The 15,768-nt window shown below is 41.9% G+C and overlaps 2 protein-coding genes across 2 annotated transcripts in view; one reads left to right on the top strand and one right to left on the bottom strand.

The window, feature by feature from the left end:
- Positions 1 to 12,575, bottom strand: part of LOC129854181 (cytochrome c oxidase subunit 4 isoform 1, mitochondrial-like) — a 230,642-nt gene extending 218,067 nt beyond the window's left edge. Inside the window, exon 1 of the mRNA XM_055920969.1 lies at positions 12,568 to 12,575. The gene's annotated coding sequence lies outside the window, so the exon portion shown is untranslated. The remainder of the gene's footprint in view (positions 1 to 12,567) is intronic.
- LOC129854178 (alpha/beta hydrolase domain-containing protein 17C) overlaps positions 1 to 15,768 on the top strand; it is a 51,667-nt gene that overhangs the window by 30,757 nt on the left and 5,142 nt on the right. Inside the window, exon 2 of the mRNA XM_055920964.1 lies at positions 3,608 to 3,787. Coding sequence (XP_055776939.1) covers positions 3,608 to 3,787 — 180 coding nt within the window. The remainder of the gene's footprint in view (positions 1 to 3,607; positions 3,788 to 15,768) is intronic.

Raw genomic sequence — 15,768 nt, 5'->3', positions numbered from 1 at the left:
GGTATCGTCTCCTTGTTGTACAGTGATGTTAGATAGGATGTATCGTCTCCTTGTTGTACAGTGATGTTAGATAGGAGGAGGTATCGTCTCCTTGTTGTACAGTGATGTTAGATAGGAGGAGGTATCATCTCCTTGTTGTACAGTTATGCTAGATAGGAGGAGGTATCGTCTCCTTGTTGTACAGTGATGATAGATAGGAGGAGGTATCGTCTCCTTGTTGTACAGTGATGTTAGATTGGAGGAGGTATCGTCTCCTTGTTGTACAGTGATGTTAGATAGGAGGTATCGTCTCCTTGTTGTACAGTGATGCTAGATAGGAGGAGGTATCGTCTCCTTGTTGTACAGTGATGCTAGATAGGAGATATCGTCTCCTTGTTGTACAGTGATGTTAGGGGGTATCGTCTCCTTGTTGTACAGTGATGTTAGATAGGAGGTATCGTCTCCTTGTTGTACAGTGATGTTAGATAGGAGGTATCGTCTCCTTGTTGTACAGTGATGTTAGATAGGAGGAGGTATCGTCTCCTTGTTGTACAGTGATGTTAGATAGGAGGAAGTATCGTCTCCTTGTTGTACAGTGATGTTAGATAGGAGGTATCGTCTCCTTGTTGTACAGTGATGTTAGATAGGAGGTATCGTCTCCTTGTTGTACAGTGATGTTAGATTGGAGGAGGTATCGTCTCCTTGTTGTACAGTGATGATAGATAGGAGGAGGTATCGTCTCCTTGTTGTACAGTGATGCTAGATAGGAGGAGGTATCGTCTCCTTGTTGTACAGTGATGCTAGATAGGAGGTATCGTCTCCTTGTTGTACAGTGATGCTAGATAGGAGGAGGTATCGTCTCCTTGTTGTACAGTGATGTTAGATAGGAGGTATCGTCTCCTTGTTGTACAGTGATGCTAGATTGGAGGAGGTATCGTCTCCTTGTTGTACAGTGATGCTAGATAGGAGGAGGTATCGTCTCCTTGTTGTACAGTGATGCTAGATAGGAGGAGGTATCGTCTCCTTGTTGTACAGTGATGCTAGATAGGAGGAGGTATCGTCTCCTTGTTGTACAGTGATGCTAGATAGGAGGAGGTATCGTCTCCTTGTTGTACAGTGATGCTAGATAGGAGATATCGTCTCCTTGTTGTACAGTGATGCTAGATAGGAGATATCGTCTCCTTGTTGTACAGTGATGCTAGATAGGAGATATCGTCTCCTTGTTGTACAGTGATGCTAGATAGGAGATATCGTCTCCTTGTTGTACAGTGATGCTAGATAGGAGGTATCGTCTCCTTGTTGTACAGTGATGCTAGATAGGAGATATCGTCTCCTTGTTGTACAGTGATGCTAGATAAGAGATATCGTCTCCTTGTTGTACAGTGATGTTAGATAGGAGGTATCGTCTCCTTGTTGTACAGTGATGTTAGATAGGAGGAGGTATCGTCTCCTTGTTGTACAGTGATGTTAGATAGGAGGAGGTATCGTCTCCTTGTTGTACAGTGAGATTAGATAGGAGGAGGTATCGTCTCCTTGTTGTACAGTTATGTCATGTTGGGTCAGATATCTCCTAGGAGGATGACGACGGTGGTAGTCTGGGTCAGATATCTCCTAGGAGGATGACGACGGTAGTAGTCTGGGTCAGATATTTCCTAGGAGGATGACGACGGTGGTAGTCTGGGTCAGATATCTCCTAGGAGGATGACGACGGTGGTAGTCTGGGTCAGATATCTCCTAGGAGGAGGATGACGGTAGTAGTCTGGGTCAGATATCTCCTAGGAGGATGATGACGGTAGTAGTCTGGGTCAGATATCTCCTACGAGGAGGAGTACGGTGTTAGTCTGGTTCAGATATCTCCTAGGACGAGGATGACGGTGGTAGTCTGGGTCAGATATCTCCTAGGACGAGGATGACGGTAGTAGTCTGGGTCAGATATCTCCTAGGACGAGGATTACGGTGGTAGTCTGGGTCAGATATCTCCTAGGAGGAGGATGACGGTGGTAGTCTCGGTCAGATATCTCCTAGGAGGAGGAGTACGGTGTTAGTCTGGTTCAGATATCTCCTAGGACGAGGATGACGGTGGTAGTCTGGGTCAGATATCTCCTAAGAGGAGGATTACGGTGGTAGTCTGGGTCAGATATCTCCTAGGACGAGGATGACGGTGGTAGTCTGGGTCAGATATCTCCTAGGAGGATGATGACAGTGGTAGTCTCGGTCAGATATCTCCTAGGAGGATGATGATGGTGGTAGCCTGGGTCAGATATCTCCTAGGAGGATGATGATGGTAGTAGTCTAGGTCAGATATCTCCTAGGAGGAGGATGACTGTAGTAGTCTAGGTCAGATATCTCCTAGGAGGATGATGACGGTGGTAGTCTGGGTCAGATATCTCCCAGGAGGATGATGATGGTAGTTGTCTAGGTCAGATATCTCCTAGGAGGAGGATGACTGTAGTAGTCTAGGTCAGATATCTCCTAGGAGGATGATGATGGTAGTAGTCTGGGTCTGATTTCTTCTAGGAGGATGATGACGGTAGTAGTCTGGGTCAGATATCTCCTAGGAGGATGATGACGGTAGTAGTCTGGGTCAGATATCTCCTAGGAGGATGATGACGGTAGTAGTCTGGGTCAGATATCTCCTAGGAGGATGATGACGGTAGTAGTCTGGGTCAGATATCTCCTAGGAGGATGATGACGGTAGTAGTCTGGGTCAGATATCTCCTAGGAGGATGATGATGATGGTGGTAGTCTGGGTCTGATATCTCCTAGGAGGATGATGACGGTGCTAGTCTGGGTCAGATATCTCCTAGGAGGATGATGACGGTAGTAGTCTGGGTCAGATATCTCCTAGGAGGATGATGACGGTGGTAGTCTGGGTCAGATATCTTCTAGGAGGATTTTGACGGTAGTAGTCTGGGTCAGATATCTCCTAGGAGGATGATGACGGTAGTAGTCTAGGTCAGATATCTCCTAGGAGGATGATGATGATGGTGGTAGTCTGGGTCTGATATCTCCTAGGAGGATGATGACGGTAGTAGTCTGGGTCAGATATCTCCTAGGACGAGGATGACGGTAGTAGTCTGGGTCTGATATCTCCTAGGAGGATGATGACGGTAGTAGTCTGGGTCAGATATCTCCTAGGAGGATGATGACGGTAGTAGTCTGGGTCAGATATCTCCTAGGAGGATGATGATGATGATGGTGGTAGTCTGGGTCTGATATCTCCTAGGAGGATGATGACGGTAGTAGTCTGGGTCAGATATCTCCTAGGAGGATGATGACGGTAGTAGTCTAGGTCAGATATCTCCTAGGAGGATGATGATGATGGTGGTAGTCTGGGTCTGATATCTCCTAGGAGGATGATGACGGTGGTAGTCTGGGTCAGATATCTCCTAGGAGGATGATGACAGTGGTAGTCTGGGTCAGATATCTCCTAGGAGGATGATGACGGTAGTAGTCTGGGTCAGATATCTCCTAGGAGGATGATGACGGTAGTAGTCTGGGTCTGATATATTAACCTTATTTTGTTTCTTTCCTTTTTTTATCACCCCCTTTCCTTCATCTCCTTGTCCACAACTCGGTCTGTCTATTACCCCTCTCTCCTAATCTCTCGCCTAACCCCTCTCTCCAGGTATGGAGTGGCCCCAGAGAACATCATCCTGTATGGCCAGAGCATCGGCACGGTACCCACGGTGGATCTGGCAGCGCGCTACGAGTGTGCCGCCGTCATCCTGCACTCACCTCTTATGTCCGGCCTGCGAGTGGCCTTCCCTGACACGCGCAAGACCTACTGCTTCGACGCCTTCCCCAGGTGGGTTATTATGGGGTGAGATGGGGTGGTAGTGGGTCGGTGGAAGTAGATGGAGTCTAGGGACAGAGGGATGGGATGTTGGATGTGTTAGCTTTCCTGGCCTGTTGTCTTTGACTGACTGACAGTTGACATACAGCCATGTGCCACAGCCCGGATTTTGGGTAGGTAGTGTTATCTCTCTCCTGCAGGGTGCTGATTTGATTTGATTTGGATCTCTTTTAGTCCTCATTTGGACTAATCTTCCAAGAGTCCTTATACATTAAAATACAATTTATAATATGAACACATTTTCACATATAACACACTATTACAAACATACATAATGACCCAATAAATACTCAACCTAAAGAATATTGATTCTCCATCTACTATAGTCCCACAACATTTTTAGGTATTATATTTAAATTGTTTTAAAATAATGTTTAAATGTATATATTGAAAGATTTCTAGTTTGCTCAGTTAATTTATTCCATTTCTTTATTGCTCTAAATCGAAATGTTATTTTGCCTATTTCTCTTTTCTGTCTGGATAACGCATAGATGGTATACAATCTATTTCTAGTATTTACTGAATGTCTGTCTCTTACCAACTGAATACCGTTGGGAATAGAAATTGGCCGTTTTAAATTATGTATATTATGAAATAAAATACGCATGTTTTTTCCAATTATTTTGTCGATTGATGACCAACCAAGAACACTGCGCATGACTGCAACAGAAGAACCATATCTCCACCTTAAAACAATCCTTGCTGCTTTGTTCTGTGCATTCTGCAGCCTCCTAACTTCACTATGATGCATTTCCCCAGACCACAGAACAGGAGTTCACCTGACTCTCAATTAATGCTTGTGTTATTTGACCACAGAACAGGAGTTCACCTGACTCTCAATTAATGCTTGTGTTATTTGACCACAGAACAGTAGGTCACCTGACTCTCAATTAATGCTTGTGTTATTTGACCACAGAACAGTAGTTCACCTGACTCTCAATTAATGCTTGTGTTATTTGACCACAGAACAGTAGTTCACCTGACTCTCAATTAATGCTTGTGTTATTTGACCACAGAACAGTAGTTCACCTGACTCTCAATTAATGCTTGTGTTATTTGCTGAAGAATTTTTCCTGGTAAATATTTAGCTATCCTTCTGATTATCCATGCTTTTTTCATATTATTTTTTTTTTTACATAGATGAGTTATTTGAGGCTACACTCTAGCTACACTACCAATAGTTTGGTTTCTGCCACTTCTTCAATTTGTACTCCTCCCATACTTAATTGTATCCCATGCTGTTTTGGCCTTTTCCTAGTTGAACAGGCCAACATAACTATGGTTTTCTTGGTGTTTAAAACAAGTTTGTTTTGGCAAACCCACTCCCTAATATTCTCCAAATCTCTTAGTAAAGCCTGTTGAACCGATTGTCTTGCTGCATAAATTGTAGTAACATCTGCAAATATAGTAGCTTGAGTTTCAACTAAGGCATAGGGAAGGTCGTTGGTATATACACTGCTCAAAAAAATAAAGGGAACACTTAAACAAAACAATGTAACTCCAAGTCAATCACACTTCTGTGAAATCAAACTGTCCACTTAGGAAGCAACACTGATTGACAATAAATTTCACATGCTGTTGTGTAAATAGAATAGACAAAAGGTGGAAATTATAGGCAATTAGCAAGACACCCCCAATAAAGGAGTGGTTCTGCAGGTGGTGATCACAGACCACTTCTCAGTTCCTATGCTTCCTGGCTGATATTTTGGTCACTTTTGAATGCTGGCGGTGCTTTCACTCTAGTGAGATGTGAGACGGAGTCTACAACCCACAAAAGTGGCTCAGGTAGTGCAGTTCATCCAGGATGGCACATCAATGCGAGCTGTGGCAAGAAGGTTTGCTGTGTCTGTCAGCGTAGTGTCCAGAGCATGGAGGCACTACCAGGAGTCAGGCCAGTACATCAAGAGACGTGGAGGAGGTCGTAGGAGGGCAACAACCCAGTAGCAGGACCGCTACCTCTGTCTTTGTGCAAGGAGGAGCAGGTGGAGCACTGCCAGAGTCCTGCAAAATGACCTCCAGCAGGCCACAAATGTGCATGTGTCTGCTCAAACGGTCAGAAACAGACTCCATGAGGGTGGTATGAGGGCCCGACGTCCACAGGTGGGGGTTGTGCTTACAGCCCAACACCGTGCAGGACGTTTGGCATTTGCCAGAGAACACCAAGATTGGCAAATTCGCCACTGGCGCCCTGTGCTCTTCACAGATGAAAGCAGGTTCACACTGAGCACATGAGCACATGTGACAGAGTCTGGAGACGCCGTGGAGAACGTTCTGCTGCCTGCAACATCCTCCAGCATGACCGATTTGGCGGTGGGTCAGTCATAGTGTGGGGTGGCATTTCTTTGGGGGCCGCACAGCCCTCCATGTGCTCGCCAGAGGTAGCCTGACTGCCAATAGTTACCGAGATGAGATCCTCAGACCCCTTGTGAGACCATATGCTGGTGCGGTTGGCCCTGGCTTCCTCCTAATGCAAGACAATGCTAGACCTCATGTGGCTGGAGTGTGTCAGCAGTTCCTGCAAGAGGAAGGCATTGATGCTATGGACTGGCCCGCCCGTTCCCCAGACCTGAATCCAATTGAGCACATCTGGGACATCATGTCTCGCTCCATCCACCAACGCCACGTTGCATCACAGGCTGTCCAGGAGTTGGCGGATGCTTTAGTCCAGGTCTGGAAGGAGATCCCTCAGGAGACCATCCGCCACCTCATCAGGAGCATGCCCAGGCATTGTAGGGAGGTCATACAGGCACGTGGAGTCCACACACACTACTGAGCCTCATTTTGACTTGTTTTAAGGACATTACATCAAAGTTGGATCAGCCTGTAGTGTGGTTTTCCACTTTAATTTTGAGTGTGACTCCAAATCCAGACCTCCATGGGTTGATAAATTAGATTTCCATTGATCATTTTTGTGTGATTTTGTTGTCAGCACATTCAACTATGTAAAGAAAAAAAGTATTTAATAAGATTATTTCATTCAGATCTAGGATGTGTTATTTTAGTGTTCCCTTTATTTTTTTGAGCAGTGTATTAAATAAAGAAGTGGCCCAAGGCAGCTGCCCTGCGGTATTCCACTGTTTAACACATGATGGGAAGATAATGAACCATTGATATAGGTGGACTCTTTCTTGTCAGTTAGATATGACTGTACCCAATTCAATGCTACCTCCTTAACCTGTTTGGCGTGCAAGCCCGACGTCGGTACGCTTATGACAACAGCCAGCTCAAAGTGCAGGGCGTGAAATTCAAAAGATATATTTTTTAAATATTTAACTTTCACACATTAACCTCTACCGAGCACCTACCCCGGGTCCGGGAGCACCCCCCCCACACTGATTAGCATCGCTAGCATAGCGTCACAATTAAATAGTAGCATCTAAATATCATTAAATCACAAGTCCAAGACACCTAATGAAAGATACAGATCCTGTGAATAAAGCCACCATTTCAGATTTTTATACTGTTTTACAGGGAAGACACAATATGTAAATCTATTAGCTAAACACGTTAGCAAAAGACACAATTTTTTTACTCCAACAGTTTTTTCCTGCGTCAGTAGCTATCACTAATTCGACTAAATAAAAATATATATAGCCACTAACCAAGAAACAAGTTCATAAGATGACAGTCTGATAACATATTTATGGTATAGCATAGTTTTTTTTTGGAAAAATGTGAATTTTTCAGGTATAAATCACAGTTCTACATTGCAGCTGCAATCTGAAATGGTGCCGACGCAGCCAGAACAATTACAGAGACCAACGTCATATAACTAATTACTTGTCTTAAAACATTTCAGAAAAAATACACAGCGTACAGATATTGAAAGCCCAACATCTGGTGAATCCAAACAATATTTCTGATTTATTAAATGTTTTATAGCGAAAACAAAATGTAGCGCTAAATTAGCATAGCCACGCCAGCCAGAACCAGCTGGGCGCCCCCGACCAGTTCACATGCACGACAGATATATGAAATAACATCGTAAATTGGGTCTTACTATTGCTGATCTTTCATCAGAATGTTGATCAAGGTGTCCTTAGTCCTGATGAGTCGTTCAATCCATTCATAATGGCAACTTTCCCTCTTCATTTAGCATATGTACTGGTCGACTGGCCAAAGAAAAAAAGTCACAGAACGGAACACGGCAAAACTCCCGAAAAAATTCAAATAATCTGATTAAACTATATTGAAAAAACATACATTAAGATGATATGGTCACATGTATCAAACAAACTTCGAGACGGAGATAGTTTTCATCCGTAACGGCAGCAAAACAGAAGACAATCACACCTACAAATCGCGCGATTCAGAGAACCGGAAGTTGTCGGTCACGCCAAAGAAATAGGTCTTATTTCACGTCAGTACAAGATAAACAAAAAATTTCTCCTCTGACGTCCTCTTGACACCCAGAGGAAGACGAATGAAGTGTGTTTCGGGTCATAGGTGGCGTGACCATATAGGCTGAAGCGAGCATACACATCTTGCATTCTTCTTCTTGGTCAGGGAAAGTGCTGTCAAATGACTTCTGTTTCACTTAGAGACAAAATTGAAACGGTTTTAGAAACTATAGATTGTTTTCTATCCAATGGTATTAATTATATGCATATAGTAAGAGCAATAATTGAATAAGAGGCAGTTTAATCTGTAGAGGAAATTATGCTAATGCGAAAACAGCACCCCCTGTATTCTCAAGAAGTTAACAAGTCCAAGACACCAGATGAAAGGTACACATCTTGTGAATCAAGCCAACATGTCCGATTTTTTTAAATGTTTTACAGGGACGACACTATGTAAATCTATTAGCTAACCACGTTAGCAAAAGACACCACTATTTTTACTCCATCAGTTTTTTACTACATCAGTAGCTATCACAAATTCGACCAAATAAAGATATAAATAGCCACTAACCAAGAAACAACTTCATCAGATGACAGTCTGATAACATATTTATTGTATAGCATATGTTTTGTTAGAAAAATGTGCATATTTCAGGTATAAATCATAGTTTACATTGCAGCTACAGTCAGAAATTGCACCGAAAGCAGACAGAAAAATTACAGACACCAACACCAAATAACTAAATACTCATCATAAAACATTTCTGAAAAATACATAGTGTACAGCAATTGAAAGACAGGTATCTTGTGATTCCAGACAATATTTCCGATTTATCAAGTGTTTTACAGCGAAAACACAATATAGCGTTATATTAGCTTAGCACAATAGCAAACATAACAACAGCATTGATTCAAGGCAAAAATAGCTATAACGTATAAACCACCAAAATATATTAATTGTTTCACTAACCTTCTCAGAATTCTTCAGATGACAGTCCTGTAACATCATATTACACAATGCATATAGAGTTTGTTCGAAAATGTGCATATTTAGCGGCACAAATCGTGCTTAGACAATGAGAGTAGTGTCCATAACGTCAAGCAATCTGTCCGGCGCCATCTTGTAAAGGCACCTTTTCTTATCGAATACTATTCATAAACTTGACAAAAAAAATACAGGTTGGACAGCAATTGAAAGACAAATTAGTTCTTAATGCAATCTCTGAATTACATTTTTAAAATTAACCTTACTGCGCAATACAGGCTGCGATAACGCAAGGCTACACTGCAGGAAATGGCGTCTTATGCATTTGACATTTTTCAACAGAACAATGAATTATCAGCATAAATAGTTCTTACTTTTAGATGAACTCCCATCAGAATCTTGGGAAATGTGTCCTTTGTCCAAAAGAATCGTTGCTAGGTTGGAGAACGTCGTCTTCAACGTTGCAATTAGCAATAAACAATAGCCATGTGGGCCAGAGATACCCAACTTCTTAAAACGTCACGAAAATAAATACCCAAAAATCGCAATATACTGACAAACTGATATAATTCGGTTTAAAATAACAACATTACGATGTCTTCGACACCTATATCGAATAAAAACAGAGCCGGATATATCTAGGAGCTAATACGGGAGCTTCTAAAATGACATGCCAAGACCCTTCCTGCGTCAGAGCGAAGAGTGGAAAGATGGGACACTTCGGTTCCAAGCAATTTATAACCTTTGCGACCTACGTAGAAACTCCATTTCAACTCTCCCTATTCGCTGACACCCAGTGGAAGGCGTATGCAGTGCATCTCAACCAATAGAGGACAGGCAAATTAATACACAGGTCTCAGAACAGCCAGCAAAATTCTGCATTCTGACATACACATAGGAAAATTGCTCTAAGTCCAGTTCTGTTTCACCCACAGATATAATTCAAACGGTTTTAGAAACTAGAGAGTGTTTTCTATCCAATAGTAATAATAATATGCATATTGTACGAGCAAGAATTGAGTTCGAGGCCTTTTTGAAATGGGCACCTTTTATCTGGCTACTCAATACTGCCCCTTGAGCCCAAAGAGGTTAAAAACATAATGCATTAATTTTGTCAAAATTATTTCATAATCCACTAAATCAAATGCTGCGCTGAAATCTAAAAATAGTACACCCACAAACTTGCCATTATCCATAGCATTGAGCCACTGGTCAGTCATGTCAACCAATGGAATTGTTTTTGTGATAAGCATGCTGATTGGCTGAAATCAGATCATTCTTTTCCATGTAGTCCCACATTTGTCTACTCACAATACCCTCCAGTATCTTACTGAGTGTAGGGAGTAGACTAATTGGTCGACTATTGGCAGGAGTAATGGGTTCTTGGCAGTCTTTCGGAATAGGACACAGTTTCGCATGCTTCCATACATTTGCAAACATCCCCTTTTCCAGTGACCAATTAAATATGTATCTCAGTGGAACTGCAATCTGGGGAGCAGCATAGCGAAACAAAACAATTGTCCATAAGATCATAACCTGTAGATTTACCATCAGGTAATGACTTCAATAGGTTTAACACCACCTCCACTGACACCGTTTGCAGACTAAAAGAGCAGATCTTGTTGCTCATAATATGATCATCAATCCATTGGACAATAGCTTGTTTGGAAGAATGTATGTTTACATTGTTGCTCAGTAATTTTATTTTATTTGTAAAAAAAGATCTGCAAAATGATTGGCAATATCAACTGGTTTTGTTATTATTCTCCCGTCAACCTCCACACTAGATGGGCATGATGAGATAGATGTACCAACCTCCACACTAGATGGGCATGATGAGATAGATGTACCAACCTCCACACTAGATGGGCATGATGAGATAGATGTACCAACCTCCACACTAGATGGGCATGATGAGATAGATGTACCAACCTCCACACTAGATGGGCATGATGAGATAGATGTACCAACATTCACACTAGATGGGCATGATGAGATAGATGTACCAACCTCCACACTAGATGGGCATGATGAGATAGATGTACCAGGTAAGCCCTTAACTGTGTTCCATACCTTTTTAGAATCATTTTTACAATCAATAAAAGCATTGTTGTAAAATAACTTTTCTTTCGATTCAATTTAACTGCATAATTACGTAGTGTTCTATAATTCTGTTCATCAATTTCTAATTTTGACTTGGCTGCTATGACTTTTGCCATATTTCTTTGAGAAAAAGCCTCACCCAGTTCATCATAAATCCATGGGGATGGATGGGCACCAACTATACTCTTTCTTATAGGGGCATGATGGTCCATTACCTCAGTGAGCAAATCAATAAAACATTCTGTAGCGTGATTTAAATCATCCTCTAGATAAATCAGCTCCCAGGGTACAGCAGCCAAATCATTTAGAAATAGCTCATGATTAAATGTTTTAAAATGTATTTTGACCATAATCCTAGGGGGTTTCTTTGGAACCTTGGTGTTCATGGTTATGGTCACAATATTATGGTGTATCCAGCCCACTGGCATTGATCTGGCTTTTAAGCATTGCAATGGTATATTACAGAACATCAGATCAATGCATGTGTCTGAACGGTGACCCAACTTAATTGATGATCTAGTAGTATCTTTAACCATTTGTTTCAAACCACAGTTCTTGGCATATCTCATCAATTTTGTTCTATTCAAATTATTGTGCTCCTTCCAATTTATATTAAAATCACCCAAGATAAATACATCTCTGTTGCTATCTGTGGCCTGGTCAAACCCAGTGCATAAGTCATCCAGATAGGACACCTTAGAGCTAGGAGGTCTATACACACATCCTACCAATATGGGTGCCTGGTGAGGCAGATGTACTTGAGCCCATAGTGCCTCTATTTGACATACATTAAGGTCATCCCTCCTCTTAAAAGGTATATGATTCTGAATGTACCATTTCTATTCCTGTCCCTTCTCAGTAGACTATATCCTTGATTCCTGTCCCTTCTCAGTAGACTATATCCTTGATTCCTGTCCCTTCTCAGTAGACTATATCCTTGAATGTTCATTTGCCCATAATTTACAGATGCATCTAAATGCGTTTCGGTCCAAGCCAAAATATGAATATTATTTATGTTGACCAAGTTAAAAACCTCATGTATTTTGTTAGGAAGGCTACATACATTAACCTGAGCAATATGCAGCCCTTTCCTTATCAAGTGGAGATCAATAGAGCATGTATTCATTATAGTTGAAGTTGTCATGATACACTACAACACACAAACTCACATTTGAACATTAAATTAAAATAGCCAGGGAGTTACTCTAGAGTCCTGATACAATTGCCCGTTGATATAAAGTTTATCCATCACCATGGAGACTCGTTGATTCAGGCAACGCTTTTCCTTCATGATGGGATATAGTTTTTTTCTCCTTTCATTGATCTCGGGGGGGGAAGTGATCATTCATTCCCAAATCAATGTTTTTGAGTTCTCTCCCCATGTTCTTCGTCATTTCCTTTTGCTTAAATTTGTCAAAACATGCAATAATAGCCCGTGGCCTATTTCCAGAGACCTTACCTATTCGATGGACTCTGGAGAATGTGGCATTACGCACAACATCAGTGGGCAGTTTTAGTTGAGTTGACATAAAGTGTCGGACTGTGTCCTCACAGCCTCTGCTGTTGTCATTCTCCGGTATCTCTGAGAATATTAGATTGTTCCGCATTGATCGACACTGTACATCAAGCAAGGTTTCTTTAAGTTGTTTGTTCTCCCTTTGCACCACCTCCACCTTGCTATGAATAGAGTCTACAGAACCTTTCAGTGAGCGATGGAATGGAGCTCCCTCTCATGTGAACGCGCATGGTCAAAGAATGGTCACCTCATGGCAGTGGTGACTCATTCCTTTCTCCTTCGGCCCACCTTCACAGTAGAGTCATCAGATAAAGTTCTACAGACTGTTTAGATCTAGTGGAAGCCGTAGGAAGTGAATACTCATTCATATCTCGCTGTGATTTCAATGGGAGCTTGGTTGAAACTCGACCAGCCTCAGAATTTCCACTTCCTGTTTGGATTTTTTCTCTGGTTTTTGCCTGCCATATGAGTTTTGTTATACTCACAGACATAATTCAAACAGTTTTAGAAACTTCAGAGTGTTTTCTATCCAATACTAATAATAATATGCATATATTAGCAACTATGACTGAGGAGCAGGCCGTTTACTCTGGGCACCTCTGTGCACCTTTCATCCAAGCTACTCAATACTGCCCCTGCAGCCATAAGAAGTTAACTATTTATCATAATCATGAGAAGAATAATACAAACAGTGATCGGTTATTCAATCTATAATCCCCATTAGTTTGATATCAGAATCGATCAGTTCAGCAAACAATGACGTTTCATATTTCACCCTTTCAAGTGTCTTCATGTGTACATGTAATTTCATTACATATTAACCATATCGATGGCCTAATTGGCCTGTGATGATCCGTAGGGCTGTGATCATTGACCATTCACATTACACAATAGGTTTGAAGCGTGCGCTCCAAGCCGCGCTCCGCCTTAATAACTATAAACGATAACTGATGGCCCACTCTCCCGATCGCAACAGATAGTTCAGATGAAAGGTAACAGATTCGGTGGATTTACGTGGATTCATGGACGCACAGAACTTCTGGATTAGACGGAGTTAAGAGAAAATGGCGTGATCGGGCGATGGCGATTTCCTCCTATTATGGAGTTGAGATCTGTCGGATATTTCCACCTGACCTAATTAAAGCACCCCTGGCCCAGCTGAGCAAGTGGCCATGGATTAAAAGATTCTTCCACCATGGGCCTTTTCTACACTGTAATTTAAATTGATTTCATGTCATGGACATACACAAAATCGTCCAAATTGGTGTAGTGAAAGGAAAAAAATAACATGTTTCAAACAATTGTAAAAAATATAAACTAGAAAAGTGGTGCGTGCATATGTATTCACCCCCTTTTCTATAAAGCCCCCTGTTGCAACCAATTACCTTCATAAGTGGCATAATTAATTAAATAAAGTCCACCTGTGTGCAATCTAAGTGTCACATGATCTCAGTGTATATATACACCTGTTCTGAAAGGCCCCCCGAGTCTGCAACACCACTAAGCAATGGGCACCACCAAGCAAGCGGCACCATGAAGACCAAGGAGCTCTCCAGACAGGTCAGGGACAAAGTTCAGGGTTGGGTTATAAAAAAATATCCTAAACTTTGAACATCCCACGGAGCACCATTAAATCCATTATTAAAAAATGGAAAGAATATGGCACCACAACACACCTGCCAAGAGAGGGCCACCCACCAGAACGCACAGACCAGGCAAGGAGGGCATTAATCAGAGGCAACAAAGAGACCAAAGATAACCCTGAAGGAGCTGCAAAGCTCCACAGCGGAGACTGGAGTATCTGTACATAGGACCACTTTAAGCCGTATACTCCACAGAGCTGGAGTTTACGGAAGAGTGTCCAGAAAAAAGCCATTGCTTAAAGAAAAAAATAAGCAAACACTTTTGGTGTTCGCCAAATAGCGTGTGGGAGACTCCCCAAACATATGGAAGAAGGCACTCTGGTGAGATTTAGCTTTTTGGCCATCAAGGAAAAAGCTATGTTTGGCACAAACCCAACACCTCTTATCACCCCGAGAACACCATCCCCACAGTGAAGCATGGTGGTGGCAGCATCATGCTGTGGGGATGTTTTTCATCGGCAGGGACTGGGAAATTGGTCAGAATTGAAGGAATGATGGATGGCGCTAAATACAGTGAAATTCTTGAGGGAAACCCGTTTCAGTCTTCCAGAGATTTGAAACTGGGACAGAGGTTCACCTTCCAGCAGGACAATGACCCTAAGCATACTGCTAAAGCAACACTCGAGTGGTTTAAGCGGAAACATTTAAATGTCTTGGAAAGGCCTAGTCAAAGCCCAGACCTCAATCCAATTGAGAATCTGTGGTATGACTTAAAGATTGCGGAACCCATCCAACTTGAAGGAGCTGGAGCAGTTTTGCCTTGAAGAATGGGCGAAAATCCCAGTGGCTAGATGTGCCAAGCTTATAGAGACATACCCCAAAAGGCTTGCAGCTGTAATTACTGCAAACGGTGGCTCTACAAAGTATTGACTTTGGGGGGGGTGAATAGTTATGCATGCTCAAGTTTTCTTATTTCTTGTTTCACAATATAAAATATTTAGCATATTCAAAATGGTAGGCATGTTGTGTAAATCAAATGATACAAACTCCTGAAAATCGATTTTAATTCCAGGTTGTAAAGCAACAAAATAGGAAAAATGCCAAATGGGAGTGAAAACTTTCACAAGCCACTGTATGTGGGCTGCATTATCCTGGCATGGTTTAGGTCCTCTACCCCCTTAAAGTGCCAGATAAATGCCAATATATGCATGACTGTGAGTGTGCCTTTGTTGTTAGTCTCTGAACCCTTTGAGATTATAGTCTTATTCCACCTGGAATGTGATGATCCTGCTTTAAAGCTACAATGCAGACATCACATAATTTCTGGGTAACAATTAAGTACCTTGCTGGGATTGTTTTCAATTCAAATTGTCAATAATAGTATAGCAAAGAACAATTTCTGAAGC

The sequence above is a fragment of the Salvelinus fontinalis genome, chromosome 4, assembly GCF_029448725.1.
Source record: "Salvelinus fontinalis isolate EN_2023a chromosome 4, ASM2944872v1, whole genome shotgun sequence".
Taxonomy (NCBI): domain Eukaryota; kingdom Metazoa; phylum Chordata; class Actinopteri; order Salmoniformes; family Salmonidae; genus Salvelinus; species Salvelinus fontinalis.
Note: the sequence above shows the minus strand (reverse complement) of the source record. Positions and strands in the feature narration are given on the sequence as shown.